The sequence below is a fragment of the Amaranthus tricolor genome, chromosome 16 (genome assembly GCF_026212465.1).
Source record: "Amaranthus tricolor cultivar Red isolate AtriRed21 chromosome 16, ASM2621246v1, whole genome shotgun sequence".
Classification (NCBI taxonomy): domain Eukaryota; kingdom Viridiplantae; phylum Streptophyta; class Magnoliopsida; order Caryophyllales; family Amaranthaceae; genus Amaranthus; species Amaranthus tricolor.
This window is the reverse complement of record NC_080062.1, coordinates 2,578,684-2,600,295: the sequence shown is the minus strand read 5'-3', so window position 1 is coordinate 2,600,295 and position 21,612 is coordinate 2,578,684. Positions and strand designations below refer to the sequence as shown.

The 21,612-nt window shown below is 29.2% G+C and overlaps 1 protein-coding gene across 1 annotated transcript; it reads right to left on the bottom strand.

Annotated features, from left to right (window-relative positions):
• Positions 1-11,046: 11,046 nt before the first annotated feature.
• On the bottom strand, positions 11,047-21,612 carry LOC130802339 (protein trichome birefringence-like 19). Its single transcript, XM_057666311.1, has 2 exons — positions 20,991-21,612; positions 11,047-12,192 (listed from the first exon to the last, which is right to left on the bottom strand). The coding sequence occupies exons 1-2, from the start codon at positions 21,492-21,494 to the stop codon at positions 11,368-11,370; spliced, it is 1,329 nt and encodes a 442-aa protein (XP_057522294.1). The 5' UTR covers positions 21,495-21,612; the 3' UTR covers positions 11,047-11,367.

The window sequence follows — 21,612 nt, the reverse complement described above, 5'->3', positions numbered from 1 at the left end:
GTTCTTCCTCTTCCAAAAATTTAACCAAAAAATCAATACAAGACCAATAGTATCAGAAAAATTAAACTACCAAAATTACACCAAGTATTGTAAAAGAAACAAAGACCGAAATTAGTGATCAGGGAGGCTCAATCATATCACTATCGTCCCTCCAACCACCACAAACGATTAATGGGAGCAAAATGATAGTATGGTGATGTCATGGATCATCGAAAATATTGACAGATACCTTATAAAATGTTTTCTTGACTACACTACCAGCGCTCACGAACTATGGACAAGAATTCAATTCATTCTCGGACGAATTTCGCTACCTCCCATAAATGACCTCATTCAGCGTGAGATCGCAAGGGGAGAAATAGAGAAAAGGGAGAAGAACCAAAAGAGAACCGAGGAGACCACTCAACAATCGCCCACGGCCCACCCCAACAATGAGTGAACGCCAACAACGCTAAGATAAACCGAACCGGCAGCAAGACCAAATTCAACCAGACACCTTCCGATGACTGGCCAACGCCTGAAATTCTCAACAAAAAATTGAGACAAGCCACTTATGTGGAAAATGTGGTCAACATCCACAAGAGTTTGAATGCTTCTTTCTCTCTCTCTATATATATATATACTCAATTCAGATATTGAAGGGAATGAAAAAAAGTAAGTCAAACTGGAGAGAGAAATGTGGTTGGGGGTAATTAGGGCAAGAATTTACTTTCCAAAATGAATCCTACCCATTTCTCTTGACCCACACAAATCCCATGACCCACAAAAATCAATCCTACTAATTTTCCTCATGAAAATCCACTACTCATCTACCTTACAAAAATCCCTTCTTACAAAACAAAATAAAAAGAAAAATCTTACTTCACCCATAAAACCTAAACTCAAAACTCAATTAAGACCACACCCTAAAATTAGAATCTTTGATCCAAATAACAAAATAAACCAGCCCAATTTATTTCTTGACCTTTTATCTAAATCCGAAGATTTGAAAGTTAATTATGAAAAAATTTGCAGAAGAGATAATCAAAATTTCCTTTGTATAATCAAAAGATCAACTAGCGGATTTTCTATTAAAGGCGATTGGATTTGAAGACTTGAAAACTATTGTGCAAGCTCGGTTTCAGTGATCCCGAGACCTAACACTTGAGGAGGAGTGTAGGAAAATATAAAGTAGAATAAAATAAAGATATTATTTAATAACGTTATGTTTTAGGAAGTTAAGATTTTTTTAATATTTAGGATATTAAGATTATTTTGTTTCCTATAATTTGGGTTTAGGTTAATATTTTGTTTCCTTATTTTAGTCCTAATCTTCTGTATAAATAGAGGTGTTACCTCTCATTAATAATTAATACAAATCTAGTATTCACCAAACTAAATCCTAATTAATCAAATTGCGCCATTATGATTTTCTACATGTAGCATTTTAGATTATTGGGGGTGTTTGGTGATTGGTTGTTGGTTGTTGGCATTTTTAGTTGACTTATTTGACTAGCTGAAAATATTGGCTGTTTTTGTTGGCTTTTAAGTTAGCTGAAAAAGCTAGCTGTTTATGGAGATGTTTTATAAATTTAGATATTGGTTGTGTATTAGAGAAAAAGTGATTCAATAAGCAAAAAGCCAATAAAAAAGCTAGCTTTTCAGCTAGCTTAAAAGTCATTTAACAAATAATTTTTTTGGCTGTTTAACCAATCAACATGCCAAAAGTCAAAAGTCACTCAAAAAACTAAGCAAAAAGCAATGAATCAAACGCTTTCTTTGATATGAGAGCTTTTTAACTTAATTGTTGTAAAAATAATTGGAAAATAGAAATAATAAATACTTCCTACGTTTAATAAAGTTGTTTGTATATGTCATTTTGAATTGTTTTATTTGTTCTTTTTATAAAAAATCTTTCTAATTATATCATAAATTTTGGACAAAATTAACATAATTCATCCTCATTTTAATAATTTAATAATGTTTATGATCTTCAAATATCTTCCACTAACTTTATTTTGGCATTTTTATATTGTTTATGGTCCACAGAAAGAATATTATGTTATAAATTATGAATAGTTTTAGATTTAAAACATAGTATCCTTTTTGTATATTAGCCCGTCTTGTATGAAACTATCTCACGGTGAAACGACCTCAAAACAAGAAGTCTATAAGCTAAAAATTTTATTAGAGGGCTATTTAATCTAAATATGAGATTTGTCTCACAGTGAGACCGTATCATACAACAATTCGTGTTTGTATATGCAATATTTTTACTGGACCCATAAAGAATAATGGTTGACGTGAAACTTGAAAGCAACATGTGAAGTTGATCATTGTTTAACAAGTAGGACCATATATTCATATACTTTTTTAAACAGTATTTGTTAACAGTATTTTTAATGGGAAAGATAGGAATACGCGCATATCACGTAGTATTATAGGAGCATATATTCATCGTACTTTCATTTTATTATTCTTGTTATATTTAATTTTTTTTAATTTAATATATCCCACAAAAAATATATTATGTTGTAGGAATGAGTGATCATATGGATTAAGAAAAAGGTTTCTGTAATACATAAAAAAATTAAAAATTCAAAATTATCACAGAGAATTTTCCTATTTTTTATAGATTTATTAAATACTTCCAGAAGGAAAAAGCCACGAGATACACATAAATTTATCATATACTTACTAGTACAATAATTCATAAAACTAAAATAAAAAAAATATTTCCTAAATCCTAGTGCAAGGTAAAAGACATGAGATACATACACAAATTACAAAAATAAGTAGAAGCCACACCCACGAGGTGCACGGGATAACGGGACGAAATGACCATTTATAACAACTTTTGTCTTTTATAGTTTTATTTGCAACTTTTGTTTTTTAGTTTTATATTAGATATGCCATTCAAACATGGATATATATATATATATATATATATATATATATATATATATATATATATATATATATATATATATATATATATATATATATATATATATACATATATATATATATACATATATATATATATATATATATATATATATATATATATATATATATATATATATATATATATATATTCAGTTATTTTTGTGAGAGATTATCTTTTAGAGAGACATTTTCAAATATGAAATTCATATTTTTATTTTCTTTTTAAGTTATGTTATTGAGCTATTTAACCAATATATGTAATGTGTTTTTTGAAGAAACCGTCTCTCATAACATTTTTTGATATATATTTATGCACCTAGCATATGCTATATTTGCTTATATAATTGCACCTCCATATTTATACATTTTCTTTAAATTTAGGCCTTACCAAAAGGTTAGTGATCTATTTTCATACTTGGTTAATTTTTTTTTTTTGCCAATTTTATCTGCATCTTGGCTGAACAAAGTTTTTAGTCTGTACACAAATTAAATCATCAAATTGTAATTTTTAATATTTGATCTAGACCATTTTCTACACTGTCTGGTTTGGGTTTTTAAAAAAAATTATTTTTTTGGGTCATGTCTCGGATTTTAATTTTTAAAACAACCTTACTAGATTGAAAATCGTAAAAAAGGTTATTACCTATATATTGTGAGATGCTGTTTTTTATGGTAATATATACTATTATAATGATGTAATTATTGGAAATGATTTTCACTTGATTTGTCATTAAATTAATATGCAATATATACAAGATATATTCCTAAGTTATGAAAACTAAATAATTACAATGATTTTGCATATAATCAAAATATTGACATAATATTCTAAGAATCATGAAGATATTATTCTAATAAGCCTCTGCAGTCGAATCGAGAGGCTTGTGGACGCTGAGACTGGATCGAAAATCATCAAATAAAATTTTAGGAAGGCCTTTGGCGAAAATATCTGTAATTTGAAACCGGGAAGGAACATGAAGAACGCGAACATCACCACGTTTGACCTTCTCTCGAACAAAATGAATATCCATTTCAATGTGTTTAGTGCGCTAATGATTAACGTGATTGCCGGAAAGAGAAACTGCACTAACATTGTCACAATACTCAAGAGTGGCAGTAGGAATAGAACAATTCAACTCAAGAAGCAAATTGCGAAGCCAGCACGTTTTAGAGACAACATTAGCAACACCGCGATACTCTTCTTCAGCACTCGACTTAGAAACGGTGGGTTGGCGCTTGGATGACCAAGAGATCAAGTTATCACCCAAAAACACTAAATATCCAGAAGTGGACCATCGAGTATCCGGACAACCACCCCAATCCGCATTCGTATAAGACAAAAGAGAAGAAACTGAGAACTGGTAAAGCTGTAAACCATGATCAATAGTACCTCGAACATACCGAAGAATACAATGAAGAACAGCCATGTGTTCAACTTTAGGATCATGCATAAAGAGGCAGACTTGTTGAACAGTATAGGAAATGTCAGGTCGACTAAATGTGAGATACTGAAGAGCACCAGCCAAACAACGATACAAGGTGGGATTATCATAAGGAGATCTAGAATGATTACTAAGCTTACTAGTAGCAGCCACAGGAGTGGGAGCAGGCTTGCAATCAGACATACCTTGCCTTCTCAAGAATGGCAGAAGCATATTTGCGTTGTGCAAGAAAGAGCCCCGTAGAAGTACGAGTAACGGCAATACCCAAAAAATAACGAAGAGGACCCTAATCCTTTGCAGCAAACTCAAAACTCAGTTTAGACATTAGAGATTGACGGAGGGAATCAGACGAGGTAGTGAGAATAATATCATCAACATACAAGATGTGATAAGCAAGATCCGACCCATGAGAATACACAAATAAATAATTATCACAAATGCTATTTCGGAAACCAATGGTAGTAACAAAATCAGCAAAGCGTTAATACCAAGCACGAGGGCCCTGTTTACGCACGTATACAGATTTTCGAAGAAGAAAAACATAATCAAGATGCACAGGGTTACGAAAACCCAAAGGTTGATGCATATAAACGGTCTCATGCAAATTACCATGCAAGAAAGCATTTTTAACATCAAGCTGGTGAATAGACCAAGACTTAGACAAAGCAATACTCAAAACTAACCGAATCGAAGCAGGCTTAACCACAGGACTAAAAGTTTCATCACAATCAACACCTTCTTCCTGAGACTTCCCATCCCCAACAAGACACGCCTTATAGCGCTCAAAAGAACCATCAGAATTAGTCTTAACACGAAAAATCCATAAAGAACAGATCACATTAACATGAGTTGGACAAGGCACAAGATCCCAAGTATGATTCGCAATTAAAGCATCATATTCCTCTTGTATGGCCTTTTTCCAATTCGGATCACGGAGAGCATGTATTGGGTTTTTGGGTAAGGGGGAAATAGTGGTGATGGTCAAGGCTTGAGAATATTTGGGATTAGGTTTGAAAATACCATGTTGACTACGAGTAGTCATGTCGGGTTGCTAGGTAAATAATTGGTGTGTAGGAATAGCAGAATTAGAAGTAGGGGAAAGTGGGCCGTGAGAGGCTGGCCCAGTTGTTGGGACGGGGTCAGAATGTGAACTTGGGAGAATGGGGAATAAGGGTACTGGGATGTGTAGGGGTGTTGGGTGAGGATACTGGGCTGTGTTGGGGTGGGGATGTGGGAATTGGGCTTGGAGCAGGCCCAGACGAGGGAGAAGGGGGGTGATACTCAAGGAGAGGGAGTGGACGGGGAGTTTCTGTGGGTTGTGTAACTGGGCCAGACATTGATCCATGACAAGGAGGTGGGCTGGAGCAAGGTGGGTTAGTATATGTAGGCTGGGCGTTGTCAGTGAGGATGGCCAAAGGAGAGCCTTCTTCATAAAAAGCATAATCTTGGTAACGAGGAGGAGTTGAACGGGAAAAAGGAAAGGTGGATTCGTCAAAAAGGACATGACGAGAAATGATGATTTTATTGGAGGAGATATCATAGCATTTGTATCCACGATGTGAGGACGGGTAACCCAAAAAGACACATGAAGATGAGCGGGGTTGTAATTTATGAATAGTGGTGGCGGGAAATAAGGGAAAACATAGACAACCAAAAACCCGAAGATGAGTATAAGAGGGGGTTTGATGATAAAGTAAATGGGTTGGAGTTAGATGGTGAAGTAATTTGGAAGGTAGAATATTGAGAAGATAAGTAGCGGTGTTTAAGGCGTGAGGCCAAAAAGAAGGAGGAAGAGACGCATGGCATAACAAAGTATGAACAATATTATTGATGGAACGTATTTTGCGTTCTGATTTGCCATTTTGAGAAGATGTATGAGGACAAGAAAAGCGAAGAAAAATACCCCGATCAAGACAAAATTTATGAAATAATTTGTTATCGAATTCGCCCCCATGATCACATTGAAAAGATTTGATGTTAAGCTCGAATTTAGTTTGAACAAAGGTATAAAAATTGAAAAATATGTCATAAAATTGGGATTTGCGAAGCAAAAGAAAAGTCCATAAATAATTTGAGTAATTATCAAGAAATAAAACGTAATACTTATAATCAGACGGACTTGAAACATGAGAAGTCCATAAATCACTATGTAGTATTTCAAAGGGACGAGAACTAACATGAGTAGAATTAGGAAAGGGAAGTCTAACATGTTTTCCTAAATGACAAGAATGACAAAAAAACGGATTTTTATTATATTTGATCAAACTAAAAGAAAATAAAGATTTTAGAGCTCCTTTGCCCGGATGACCCAAGCGAGAATGCCATATGATAGAAGACAAAATGGAGAAAGCCGATGAAGGGGTAGATGAAGAGGAAACTCCATGTGTTGATTGGAATGGATATAAATCACCAGTGCTATTAGATCGAAGAATGATGCTCCCTGTGGCCAAATCCTTCACAGAAAACCCGAAGGGATCAAATTCAACAGAAACATTATTTTCATGAGTAAATTTGCAGACTGAAATGAGGTTTTTGATAAGGTTAGGAGCATGAAGAACATTTGTTAGGTTAATTGTTGGGTAGGGGAAGGGATAGATACATGTCCGTGACCAAGAACAGGAATCAGATGACCATTTCCGACAATAATAGCATTATTAAAATAATGCTTTAAAGGAGAATAGTGAGAGAAAATACCTTGGAAATGTGTCATGTGAGACGTAGCACCGATATCCATATAAAATTTTTCATCCGGAGAAGAAAGAGAAAGAGTATGCATTGCTTAGTCAATATCGGTAGGACAATACCCATTTGAAGAGGAAGAGCGAACAAAAACTTTGTGCTGGATGTGGGCCAAGTATGCCAGACCCAGAATGAGATTTGGGCCGTGGCATATGGCGTGACATAAAAGCCTACTGCTGTGTAGGATGAGGGCAAGGTGGAACAGCCCAAGGAGAAGGATACCAGCCTTGATAAGGGAATTGAGCCCATGAATTGGAGTTTGGGCCTGGAGGTATTAGGCCTGATCCAAAAGATCTTGGTGATTGAAAAGGAACCTACTGCTACTGGAATGAGCCACGGCCACCATGGGGCTGCTGGTAGTTACGGTAGGTCCGGTCACCACGCCTTGGCTGCCAGCGGCCACCATGGTGGGTGGCGGTGGTGGTGGTGATGCCCTGGAAGTCCAATTTTTCAAATTTCTCCAAATTTTGTGAAACAAGGGCCGAATCTTGAGGAGGAATTTTATCCTTAACATATGAATGCTCTTCTAATTCCAACATAGAGCGGAGATCATCAAAAGAGGGAAGAGGTTTCATGTGTTGAACCGTGGACTTGAAAGGACGGTAATCGGAAGATAAACCATGAAGGAGTTGAAGGGCTAATCGATTGTCCGAGATAGTGGTGCCAAGATTAGTAAGGATAGTAGCAAGGTTTTGGAGCTCATTGCAATAGGCTTTTACATGAGGAAAGTTAGAAAGGGAGAGATCATTAAATTGGGATTCAAGGTGAAGGATACGGGAAGTTTTATTGTTTTGAAAATTGTTTTTTAAGGTGATTCCAAGCAGCAAGAGCACTATCTTCGGAACGAACAATAGAAGGAAGAAGAAAAGGACTAATAGTGCTATAAATCCATGTGCGAACAATATCATCGAGACGTTTCCACTCAGAATCCATAGCATCCGATGTTTTTGATGAGTCCTTGGGAGTAATATGATCGTCGACAAGATTAGCCCGACATTGAAGTTGAAAAAGAGTAACCCAAGTATTGTAATTAAGTCCTTCATCATCAAGTTGGATAGGAACACAAGTTTTGATGTTAGTAAAGAGGGTAGCCGGGTGTAATTTTGTGGAAGAAGCCATGAGAAGAGAAAGGGAAGGAAGGCAAATGAAGGAGGCGACACAACCAAGAGGTGGCGACACAACCAAGAGAAATGGAGGAAGAAAGGAGATCACAACCTAGGCAATGATAAAATACTGGAAATGATTTTCACTTGATTTGTCATTAAATCAATATGCAATATATACAAGATATACTCCTAAGTTATGGAAACTAAATAATTACAAAGATTTTGCTTATAATCAAAATATTGACATAATATTCTAAGAATCATAAAGATATTATTCTAATAGTAATCAACTAATTACAAATCATTATATTTGATGAATGCAGGTGCGAAATATTTGTATAAACAAATATATTAATTTGGAATAAAAGAGTTAAAAAGAAAAAAATAGTAGATTAGATTAAAACAGTTTGTTCCGGTTTGATTTTATCATTTTAATGTCCCGTATGATCTTAAGAATTTCGAGACTAAAATTTTTTGTCTAGTCATACTAAATCGATTGGGATTGTATTCAGCCCTATCCACAACTCATTTGCTATATTTACATAAGGGCATTTTTATGCATCGTTACTCGAGGAGAGCTCATGCTAGAGCTAATTATCCTTTTTTCAAGTCTTTCATGCTTATGTAATATATCTCTCCCCATATTTCTTTTCACATTCCATAGTTATCTGAACTTAAGCAATACATGTGTTGTACATGAATAAGCTAGTAAATAGTAACTCCATATCATAAAAACATCATCATCATTGACCAAAGTCCCGCTCGAAAGAAGGGTCTGAATAAGAGAAGGTGACGAACAATTCATACTCATACTCCCATTATAGAGAGGACTAGAGAAATACGATCAGTTTTACCTCCAATATACAAGTAAAGTGGGTGTTCTTATTTGTTAATTATTTTGAATTCATCTTATTGCATAACTTGTCTAGCTTATTGGTACATATTTAAACCATTATATTCAATATAATTCATACTTTGTCGATCGCTTTCACATTATATTATATACTAGGTATTTATCAGTGCTATATACGATATTTAAAAGATTTTTTTATAACAAATTTATAATATATTTTTAACCAATCTTGCTAAATTACAAAAAAGAGGTTTAAGTTATGAATGGAATTAAACAATAACGACACATGTATGTATATTACTATATAAGTAACAATACATATTTAAATTTAAAATACTATTTTGTAAACTTTTATTATTCCAGAAAAATTATATATTTATCATTTATTTATTATACTAGTAATTTTACAAAGATTATAAAAGTAAATAAACACAATGGTTGTACGTGAATATATGAACTTAATGTAAAAATGATAACAAAATGCAACTGCACAAAAGATACAAAAATGATTTGTCTTATTTGATTTTTTGAAATCATTTACTAATTACTTTTAATTTATATTTTATTCTTAATTCAGATGTCAAAATATATTTAAGTAAGATTTTGTTTGGTTTGTCTCAATGTAATATTCATTAATTTTAATTTTTATAATTTTTAATTATGTGCAATTAGAAATATTTAGGGTTGAATTATATTAGTATATTGAATAGAGTATAATAATTTAATATTAATAATTTTTGCTTTGAAACGAAGTAAACCGATCAAACCTTACTATGTTTAAACTTATAGATTAAAAACTAATTATAATTAAGGATGATAAATAAATAGTGCAATATTTCTAATATTACACATACTTTAGAACAAAGAAATTATACGTTTAGTGTTTTCTTGGTTGCTAGCTATTTATATCGAACAACATCCTTGCCCAGACAAACAAAGATTTTGATATTTTTATATTTATTCTCTTCATTACTACTTGATATTCTCATGATGATAATCATTAATAATAAAAAAATATTAAAATAAAATTAGTGAAAAATTCACAAGTATATTATAAAAATGTAAAAATAGAGGGAATAAATTTTAATATTGTACCATATAAACTATTAATTTAAGCCTAAATTAAAAATTGAGTTGATTCATCTTCTTAATTATCATGGCACTAAATCGTTATTTGTAGCGTTCGTGACCTAATTAGTAAAAACGTGCATACTATATAATTACAAGTATATAATGACCTATAATTCATAAATAAAGATTTAAGGAATTGATATTACCTGTGGAATTCCGGTGATCAAGTAAAATGTACTTTATATTCTTGTTTCTTCACTTTTGAATTATTATTATTATTGACAAAGAAATGGTTTAAAAGTAAAGTGCTCAATATTCAAGATGGCGTTTTCAGATCCTTTTCACTGTAAACAACTTATAATGAGAAAGTATTATCATTGTGGAGGAATTAATGCTTATTCTTAAAAGAAGTGCTTTATATTCTTTTGGTGTGCACTAAATATGTTAGTAAATTTTGCTTTTAATTGAAGTAAAATTTTATTAGTGTTACGATTTGGTTTATGATCAAATGATAGTAATTAATTAAACCCTTTTATATTCAGTTGTATACCTAAAAAGAGAAGTACTCCTTACATAGAAATATATACTTTATTAGGTTGGAATATGAATGAAGTAGTATAGAGTGGCGGAAAAATTATATTTAGAAATGACTTTAATATGATTACACGTGAATAGAAGTTCCTGGATTATAATATGTGTATGATTATATATTTCCTTGTCTTGGATAAAGGTGAATATGATTAGCAATATTTGACGAATTTTATGTATAATTGGTAAATTTTTCTAGAGCTAAAATCATGGGTTTGCAAGAAAATTGGGAGAAAAGAATTTGATGCAACATCCAACTTCCTAGCAAAGAATAAAACCGTATTTAACCCCATAAATAGGCACTTTTTGCTCCATTGTATACAATCATAAATAATTCTTGAAATAATTAAATCCATCAAACAATACAAAATATTCCTTAAGTAAGTCACATATTCCTCAATCCCATCAAATCGCTACATTCATGTTTTTAGTATTTTTTAAAGTATAATAGAAAATAAGTGAAAAAAAAGAAAATAATAGGTGAAACATGGTGAGGATGTAAAAAAAGAAAGTTAAATTTATATATCAGATGTAGAAAAAAATATAGTTACATTATCTATTTTAAAATATAGTATAATAGTACCAGAAATACGGTTTTCCCAAATAGAAAATGTAACAAAACGAGTGAAACGAGAGAATATTATGTACTTTTCAACTTTCTCTCCTTTGAATGTAGCAACATGTCCTCCTTAAACATCTTTCCTTCACTTCTTAGCATCTCAAGTAGAAAATCATTCCAAGTATCAATGGGCCCAGGTAAGCACCAATGAACACAATCATTGTACAAGGTCACATTTTCATTGGGCCAATGCCCAAATCTACTTGGGTGCCCATCTGGCCTCATCAATGAGGTTTGTGTCAAATCAATAAGCCTAAACTTTTGGCCTTTTTGTAGGCCCATCTTTTGGGCCACCTTAAATTCCCCTATTTGGGCCATGTACAAGTCCAAATCAATCCCTTGTAAACTAATTTCACTACTTTTATAAGGCTTTTTCCTTAAACAATTCCCACCTTTGTTCCATTCCCCCCCTTCAAAATGTGATGGTGCAAATGACCTTAAATACACTACACCCTTAAAATTTTCCCTCTCCAAAATTGCCCGAAACGCTGTCCGAAACGCCTTTCGATAACCATACGTGATGGTGTAGTCGGTGATATTTTGAATGTCGCAATAACGACACCCAATGAGGGTTTTCTTCTCGTAGTACATCATGGATCGGAAAAACCAATGGCCAGCGGATACAATAATGTAATCAAACTCGTCGATTTGGGTCGACCAAGCCTCATCGACCTCGTCTAAGAAAAGCCCAAAAATACCCGTTCCTGATGGCCCGTTCGGGTCGTTCTCTTGAAACTTCACTAGGAAAGGACTTGTGTACATTGCTACCGTGAAGTTGTAGTTTTGATACCACCAACGTTTGTAATGCTCATCTTTAGTGTAGGAGACATCATATGGATATTCTACCTAAAAATTAATTGAAAAAAAAGAGTTAAAAATTAATGAAACTATATTAAATAAAATCTCAATCTACCTAATTAAATGACACAATTAATAAAATTATTAACGATACTAATTTTTTAGATATTTAATATATCTCAAAACGTGTAACTAAATGCTCGATTTTAATTCACAATGAGACAATGAGATACGCCCCAACATAGCTTAAATAACCCAATTAATATGAATTATGAGAATATAAACTCCTTATTTTTAAATTTCACACTGAGATTCTGTCTCTAACAAGAATAACTCTTTGTAATACATACACTAACTAAAAGTCGAAGCTCAACAAATCCACATATTTCTAAAAGAAACAGTCTCATGGTAAGAAAAAATGTCTATTGGGCTGACTTATATATATTTAGTGAGTTAAAGTAATCATTTACAATTTTAAAGTGATCATTTACAAAAATAAACTAACTGTATGAACTCGTCTCATTATAAATGGAATAATTAAGAAAATAATTTCATACAAGACGAGTTGCTAACAAATCAAAACGACCAAAGCTCTAACAAAAGAGGCCCATAACCCATCAAAGTAAAATAAAGAGGCCCAAAAATACGGGTCAAGTATCTTACTCGAAATCTTTTAATCTGTAGATTTTTTATGCATCAATAATAATTAATAAAATGGTCAATTGGTAGTTAAATTGGGTTAAAAATAAAGAAGATATTTTTAACGTCCCTACGACCCTACTTAACCGAATACAACACCTATGAAAGAAATGGAGTTATCAAATACGAATTATCATCCAAATAATCGCCTTGTTGATAATAGAATTAAATTCGAGAACTTTAATTAGAAATAAATAATAATTGCAAATTACAAATGAAAATTGCTCCTACTAACATCCTGGACTCACTTGTTTGTATGAAGTGTTAGTATCCCCAATAACGCCAAAAACATTCCAAATCACAAATTATTAAAAAGATTATTAAGATATGAATTATTATTATTATTATTATTATTATTATTATTATTATTATTATTATTATTATTATTATTATTGGAAAAAAAAAGCCTGTATTTTGACTAAAAAGTTACATTAAATCACAAATTAAACATTCACTAGAAATTAAACATTCCAAATAATTAGACATTCCAAATCACAAATAATAATAATAATAATAATAATAATAATAATATTATTATTATTATTATTATTATTATTATTATTATTGGTTAGTTGTATTTTGACTAAAAAGCTAAAAAAAGACAGCTATAATTCACTAGAAAGCCAGCCATTTGTGGATAAGTGCAAAAAACTACTGCTGTTTGATTTGACTTCATCTACAAACAAATTTATTAAATCTTATTTATCTCTACTATTTAATTTTGTTATATTGCAAAAATTAAAATAAGAGATTTTTGTATATTTTGTAGTAAAATTAAAGAGTTAAGAGGTAATATTCATATACTTAATTCTATAAATTTTATTATTATACTTGACCTCCATATGTAACAACTGAATCTCATTAGACCGTCAGTAATTACCTATGGAGGCTATAGACTGGTCTCACATATTAACACGAGTCTTTTCAACACATTTTGGTCTCGATTACTCACGTGCACCTGAAAATACTTTTCAAAAGGTCAGCCACGCATCCTAAAATTGCTATTCACCAAGGACGCTTAATTGCAGAGTTCTTAGCAAATGAATTGTTTTGAAAAGAAATTGCACCTTATTTTTATATTGGTACTCTATCAATTCTATTAAAGCTGAGCTTAAAGTATCATACCATATCTCCCGTGATAACGCTAGGGTATGATCTGTCATTTCTATTCCTTCTTGAATCTTAATTATAGCGTTTATGAGCGGGATATGAATAATGGTAATAGCTTAGACAAGTAGTTTAAGGCATGACTTTCGCTTACTAATTACTATTACCCTCTTCTCTCATTTGAACAATTCATTAATAAGAATGATTGACTTGATGTTTACTAATTATTAGTAAATGATAATCAATTTGGGGACCCCCAAGCTCATACATTGAAATTGCCAATAATGCATACTTCATTAGATTACAATCAACAAAATCATAAACAGGAAATAAACTTTTTAGGGTTAATAATTTTTATATAAATAAATTAAATAATGTAATTTCTTGTTCTATGATTGCAATAATTTAAAAAAAAATGTCATATACTATTATTTTTTGATTGCTATAATTTTAAATATAGCTTTTATCTTTTATGATTTGGAAGGACCACTACTCCAATAATTTTAAAGATGTTGCTTTTTTTTTTAATTTGGTATTCCAAAATATTTTGCTACAAGTATATATTATGGAAATATCAAGAATAATGAGAAAAAAATTAATATTTTAAACAAAAATATAAAAAATACATAAATAAAATAAAAAGATAAATTAAATATGTAAACGAGAACAAAAGAAAAAAGGTTGATCATAATAAAAAGTAAAAATATAGCATATCTGATTAAACAAATCAAAATAGAGTAAGAGTAAAAAGTATAACATGTGGGACGGAGGAAGTAATTATCATTTAGGATTAAAAAATTACAATTATTTCACAACTTCATGAATCAAATAAGAGATGAGTAAAATAATGTTTATGATTAATAATAATTATCTCACGTTAGGCTTTGGGGTTAAGACATGCCGACAACCAAATTTGTAGAGTGAGATATTAATACTCTATTTGTTTACCTAACAATAATATTTAGTAAAAATAAATTTAATTAGGTAAAAGTAAATTCAATTAGAAGTAAATCAAATTCAATAAATAATCAAATCAATAAATATAAGAAATTGTCGCTAATAATATCAAAATTTTAATTCTATCAGTATTATGTTAGCTACACAAATATAAATAAATAAATCTAAGAGATTGTCGCTAAAAAAACACATTAGATTATCACAAAATAAGATTATTTTGCAAACAAATGTTAAGACAAGTTGATTTTAAGTAAAAGAAAATTGAAGCAAGACATGACATAAATTGAACTATTTTAGTGTGTGATTTATGAAATTCTACCTACTACTAATAAAATTCAATATTAATAATTTATTCAAGATCAATTATTATGAATTGAAATTATATATTTTATATACTTTAATTTATAATCAAAACTTAAATTATGACAAATAGAGGGAAATGAATAAAGAACAAAACATAAGAGGATGAGCAATAAGAAGAGTATGGATACTAGAGCCTATAAAACAAAGTGAAATAAGAAGACAATATAAACCCATCACTTCACATGTTGAATCGGTGGAGATTATTAAATTATTTATTATTTAAGTTTATTTATAAATTGCGACTAATGTATAAAAAAATTATATTCTATGTAGATTATTGGTTAATAATATTAATAAATTATTAAATTACGTATAAAAAATTAAATATAATACGTATAAAAATATAACACGTATAATGAAACAAAAAATTATATTTTTAATCAAGTATACGCTGTAGCAGACAATGGTATTTGCAAATAAACACAAAACTACAACATTTTCAGTTTCATCATATTAAATTATATTTAATAATTTAAAAATGGAATAATATATAGGAAGTATTTCTGTAAGATCTGAAGGAATTTCTCGGAAGAGAGAAAAAGGATCTCAAAGAAAGAATTGAAAAATGTTAATTGTTTAATACATAAAATTAAGCGCATAATAACTGGACTGAATTTTTAAAACTCAACTAAAATAAAAAAAATGAAAATGAATAAGCAGAAATTCAAAGTCAATTTTGCAGCGTATTTTCCGAAATTTGTCGTCATAAATGTTATTTTTAATGTTCAACTCGTCTTTTATGAGACCATCTCAGTATAAGGCGTGCTCATATATTAGACTAATTTTTTAATTGATTATCTTAAGATCGTGAGTGATCGTTTTAAGGTTATAAGTAATAATCACTCTAAAACTATAAGAATTGATTATTTTAAAATTATAAGTGATCACTCTAATGTTATAAGTGATTACTTTAAGACAGAAAGTGCATATTGAGTCAGCCCAATTGAGATGGTGTCATCATGAGACCGTCTCATTTAAGAATTAGTGTTTAATGTTTTTTAATATTTATTTTTACCAATAGGCTGCTTATATGAGCTCGTTTCATGATGAAACGGTATCATAAATTTAGGTTAATTTATCAAGTTAAAGGCTTTAATTATTTTCTTTATAATCAAAAATTAATTATTCATATATTATGGAAATTATTTACAATTTCAAGGAAAAATTAATGCAAAACACCAACATTAAATAAATATTTAATGGATCCAACTCAAAATTAACTATGAAAAATAGTCGAGTTAAAATTACCTGAATTATAACAAGTTTATTGGTTTTAAACTTTTAATCATACTTTTTAATAAGTTAGGTCCACTGTATACTTTTATAATATAATATCTTCAACTACTCCATATAGTATAATTATTTTAAATTTTAGAAGTAAATAATAAAAATTCAACCTTATAATTAATTTTCACCTAATATTTTGAAAAAAGTACTTTATGAACCTTTTTTTCTTATATCCAAACAACTACTTCTTTTTCTATTCCTATTTTTAACAGTCATTGCATTAATATCAAATTCTGACACAATGTACCTAAACTATCTACCTTTGTATTATTTAGTCAATAATTCGGCTGTAAAAAAATTTAATAATAATAATAATATAAACAAAATAAAAAAAAATTAAAATTACAAAACTTTCGAATCTTATCACATAAGGATGATTTGTTACTTTAAGAATAATTGTTATTTAATTACTTAGACCTCCTCTAGTTTAGTTGAGAATCCACTCCATTTCAGACAATAAAAGTTTTTTAAATTTTAATTCAAATAAAAAAATAATTGAATTATATTAAAGTTGAACTAATATTCTCAATTTATACTCACTCCATTCTTATTTGTTTTTTCTTTTTTCCAAATGAAAATTTTACAAAGTTTTCTTTGTTATAAACCAATTTGGGATATTTTTTGGGACAAAAATAACGGTATTTGCATGACACATTTTACAAATAGAACATCACGTATTTACAATTTTATTATCACACAAAATTTACTTCATTTCCTCATATCAGTGATACGGCGTCCCTCACTAGAACCCTTCCCTATTTTTAACAAAGCTATTTACTATTTTTTATCATCTCAAAGATTAATAATTATTATTTATTCTAATAAATAATAATTTTAATTAAATATAATGTTTCATTATTCTCTTTAATTTCTTTCCATATACCTAAATGAGAAAAAAAAATAAGATCGGAGCTACTATAGATATACAAATTATTTCAATTATATTATACTTTCTCCGTTCTGAAATATTCGATACATTAGACTTAGAAATACTATTCATCTTTCAGTTTATTTTATATATAATGGTTAATGTGTAAGAAAAATATAGTCAAGTAATATTTTATTTGAATCGTCTAATCACATGTTTTCATAATATTAATTTTTTTATAATTTTTAGCTAAGTGTGATTTAAGATATAAATAATTAAAATTACATATTAAATTCCGTTAAAAGTGAAATGTTAATGAAACAAATAAAGTAATACTCATTGGATTACTCAATTTACTATAATTAGTGAATTAATTAGTCCTAGGGAGTAGTGTTTACTAAAATTAAAGCTTAACAGCATACAATAAACGTACAAATCAAGTCTTGAAATTGGACCATTTATTGTGAGAGACGGTCTCTTTAAATGATGCGTAAGATATATGCGCTAAATAACCTAATTAATATAAAGTAAAGAGAAAAAAATAAAAATGTGGACTTTTTATTTTGATGTCGTCTCTTTAAAATACGATATCTAACAAGAATATATGTTTTGACTTTTATTAATAAGGATGTTGCTAAGTCGGCACCCTAGGACGTTTATTAGTAAGGATAAACTTAATTTTATACAGTATACTAAAATGCATTTTAAACTTTTATATAAATATTAATTATGTTACTTAATGTAACATAAAATTTAGAATTTATCTCTAGGTCAACGTCAAAAAATAATACTCCCTCCATTTTTAGTTTTTTCGTTCTCTAATGTGCTTCCCATTTGGAATATTCTATCATGAGAGAAAATTTTAATTAATGTTTTTTACACATATTTAGAAGATAAAATATATCTATTTGAGATCTCATTAGATTCGTCTTAATGTACTTTTTTATTATGTATTTTTTTAAAATTTTTATTATATATATTTAGAGATATTGAAGTTTAAAATTTGCTTTGAAAATTGCGTAAAAAGTAAATGGGAAGAACAAAAGGAAACGGAGGGAGTAATTCTTTCAATTAAATTATTATTATTACTAGGATAGAAACCCGTGCAATGCACGGATTTTTAAATTTATTACTATTTTAAGGAAATTTTAGATTGCAAATCATACATCACATTTTTCATAAAATTCAAAATTGTAATTATGGTAGTATAACAATGTAAATGACTGATTTTAATGATAATTAATTGAATTTTATGTTATTTTAGTTTTAAATAACAATTGATGGAAAAAGGGGTAATTATGTACTTCAAGTAATTTCCTAAATTGCTGTATAATTTTATACACAGTGTAATCTTCCAGTATAATTTTCTGTGTAATTCCAATTGCACTGGAATAAATATAATTTATTCTGTAGTATAATTTTCTACGTGATGTAATTCTAAAATTTTATCAGACAATATATAATCTTCTAAATAGTATATATAGTATATATTATATATTTTCCATTATAATTTTTTAAACAATGCATTTATATACAACTGTATAATTGAAATAATTGTGATTTATTGTATTCATTGATGTATGAATTTTTCCGAAAATATACATTTATAAATATAATAAGTGTAGAAAATGCAAATCATTGCAATACTATCTAATAAAAAAAGATAAATAACATGCTAACAATCAAACTCCCTTTTTATTATTATACAGTAAAATTATATTCAATATGATTGTTAACAAATACCACTGGAGTGTTCGTTATCGTCTTTGCCAACTAATAATTAGTTTGAGCATTTATGTTACCTAGTCGACACAAATAATCTCGGATGTATGGCAAAAATGACTATTATTTGTTTTAAGTTTTTTTCGTTCATTTGTTTGATTAGCAAGAAATGTAAGTCGTTTATTTTTATTGGCTTTTAAACTAGCTAAATAAAATTATTCTTTAGAAAGAGATTTGTTGAAACTATGTAATAGTTGTTGATTGTTTATTACAAAAAAAATAGATTTGCAATCCAATTAGAGCATATTTTTTATTTTGGTTCAAAATGCAACTTTTTAGTTGGCCGAAAAGACTTTTATCAAATTTATTTTTAACTTTTTATCAAAGTTAACTATGAAACACTCCTATAAATCGAGTCGACTTGTTATCAACATATAAATTATCTAATTATATTTAATTACTTTCTACATAACATTAGTTAGTTTAAATGAGTATTTTGAAACTTGTGTTTTTAAATTCAATTAATTATTCTTACCAATAATATTGACATTCTTAAAAGAGTAGGAGTAACAACTAAAGTAGACACACCATGTAGTCAAATATATGCTTCTACTACAACTTTACATCAATTCGACAAAAAATTGTCTCCTTTAAGATTTCATTTGCTTGCCAATTACTTCATCTTATATTCTTAGTTAATTAATACTCTTTACCTATCACATGGGCATGCTATATATTATAGAGGAGTAAAATCTTATTTAATTTATTTATAATAAAGTATATTAAACTAATCTACAACAACACAAACTATAAATTATATTTACTTTCTTAAGAAATAATTATAAATGTTGAATATCTTAAATAAAATTTAAATATCACGGCCCCTTTAATTTTCTTGTTTTGCTTTAATTATTATATAGAGTACTCAATTTCGAAGACTCTCAAAATTATAATTTAGGATTCTCGACTAATTGGGAGTTTATAGAAGATTTTTTTTTAGTTTTCAACCAATCATTATTAGGAGAAATTGTAAATTGATAAACTAATCTTTGTTTTATCTGTTGAAAATAAACTCTTCTTCTGTTTATTTTAAATAAACTCATATATTAGGTATGTTTGTTAAAAATAATTAATTCGTCTATTGTTTATAATCATCTTCAAATATTTAAGCAATTAGGAATAAACAATGATTTAGTTTATTTTCAACAATTATACCAAAAAGGTGGGTTTATATTAAAATAAACAATATTTATGTTTGTTTTCACCGTATCGAGTAAAAGTTAATTTAGTTTCAACAAATTTACCTTATTATATGTACGTATTCTATTTATTCTATCTGTAAGTTGCAGGTTTCTCTCTCTTTGAAGACTTTTCTCGAGCTAAGAGACTCTTTGACTGCACTCTGTTCTGTGGGTATAAGCTGCCGTCTTTTTTTTTTTCCCAGACCCTAACCATAATTTTCTACGAACAAGATACACTACTGGGTATGATGATGATGAAATTTACCTTATTATTATCAATTTCAACCATGCCAAAATTAAAAATCTTGAATCCGCCCCCATCGTAACAAAAGAAATTTATAAGAGGAGATCTTAAACTACAATATATACATTAGAAAATCTTAGTCAATCACAGTTATTTTAAATAATTATATAAAAAACAAAAATAAAACTAATAAAAAACCAAAAACAAAATTGTAAAAATAATAGACCTATAACATAGTGCCTCATACCAATAAATAAAATAAATCTTAAAAATCACAGTTATTTATCCGGTGAAATTCATATATGCATATTAGTCTGCATATAAAAATAATAAAATAAAATAGAAGAGTAAAACGTACCCGGGATAAGAGACAAATTAAGGATTGCATTTGATTTCTTGCAACGGAATCACCAATAAATGCCAAAGATTTTCCTCTAACAATCTCAACAAATTGTCTTGGATTAAATAAAGGAAGTTCACACCCATCTGGTTTCCATTTCCATTTCATAAACTCATTATCTTTTCTTCCATATTTCATACAATTTTGATGTTCATGGATAGCCCAACAACTTGTATTTGTATAATATGGAGCATCCGGATTTGGTACCCATTCACCCGAAAATATATCACATTTCTTTGTTGTGGGGGGTAATGACCCATGTATTTGATCATTTTGATTAGTATTAATTAAGTTTGGATTAGGGGTGTTAATTTGTTTTATTAAAGGTTTGTTTTTATTGAATGAAATGTTTTTAGCTAATTGTAAGGGGATTATTGTAAGGAGGATTAATGGAAATGCTATTTGTAGGAAGAGTTTTAAGCTTATTTTAAGGTTTTGATTAATGGGTATTAATACCTCCATTTGTTGATTAAGTGAGGTTTAGAAAGAGATGATGAGAGGTTATTGAAAATGATAATATATTGAGGGATATTAAGAGATGAGAAGAGTGAGTGAATGAGAGAGATTTGAAGGTTTACTC

Excerpts from the sequence above, each read along its gene's own strand:
- LOC130802339 (XM_057666311.1), bottom strand. The coding sequence starts at position 21,494 with ATGGAGGTATTAATACCCATTAATCAAAACCTTAAAATAAGCTTAAAA. Across the intron at positions 12,193-20,990 it reads TAATTTGTCTCTTATCCCGG|GTAGAATATCCATATGATGT; the intron begins GTACGTTTTACT and ends ATTAATTTTTAG.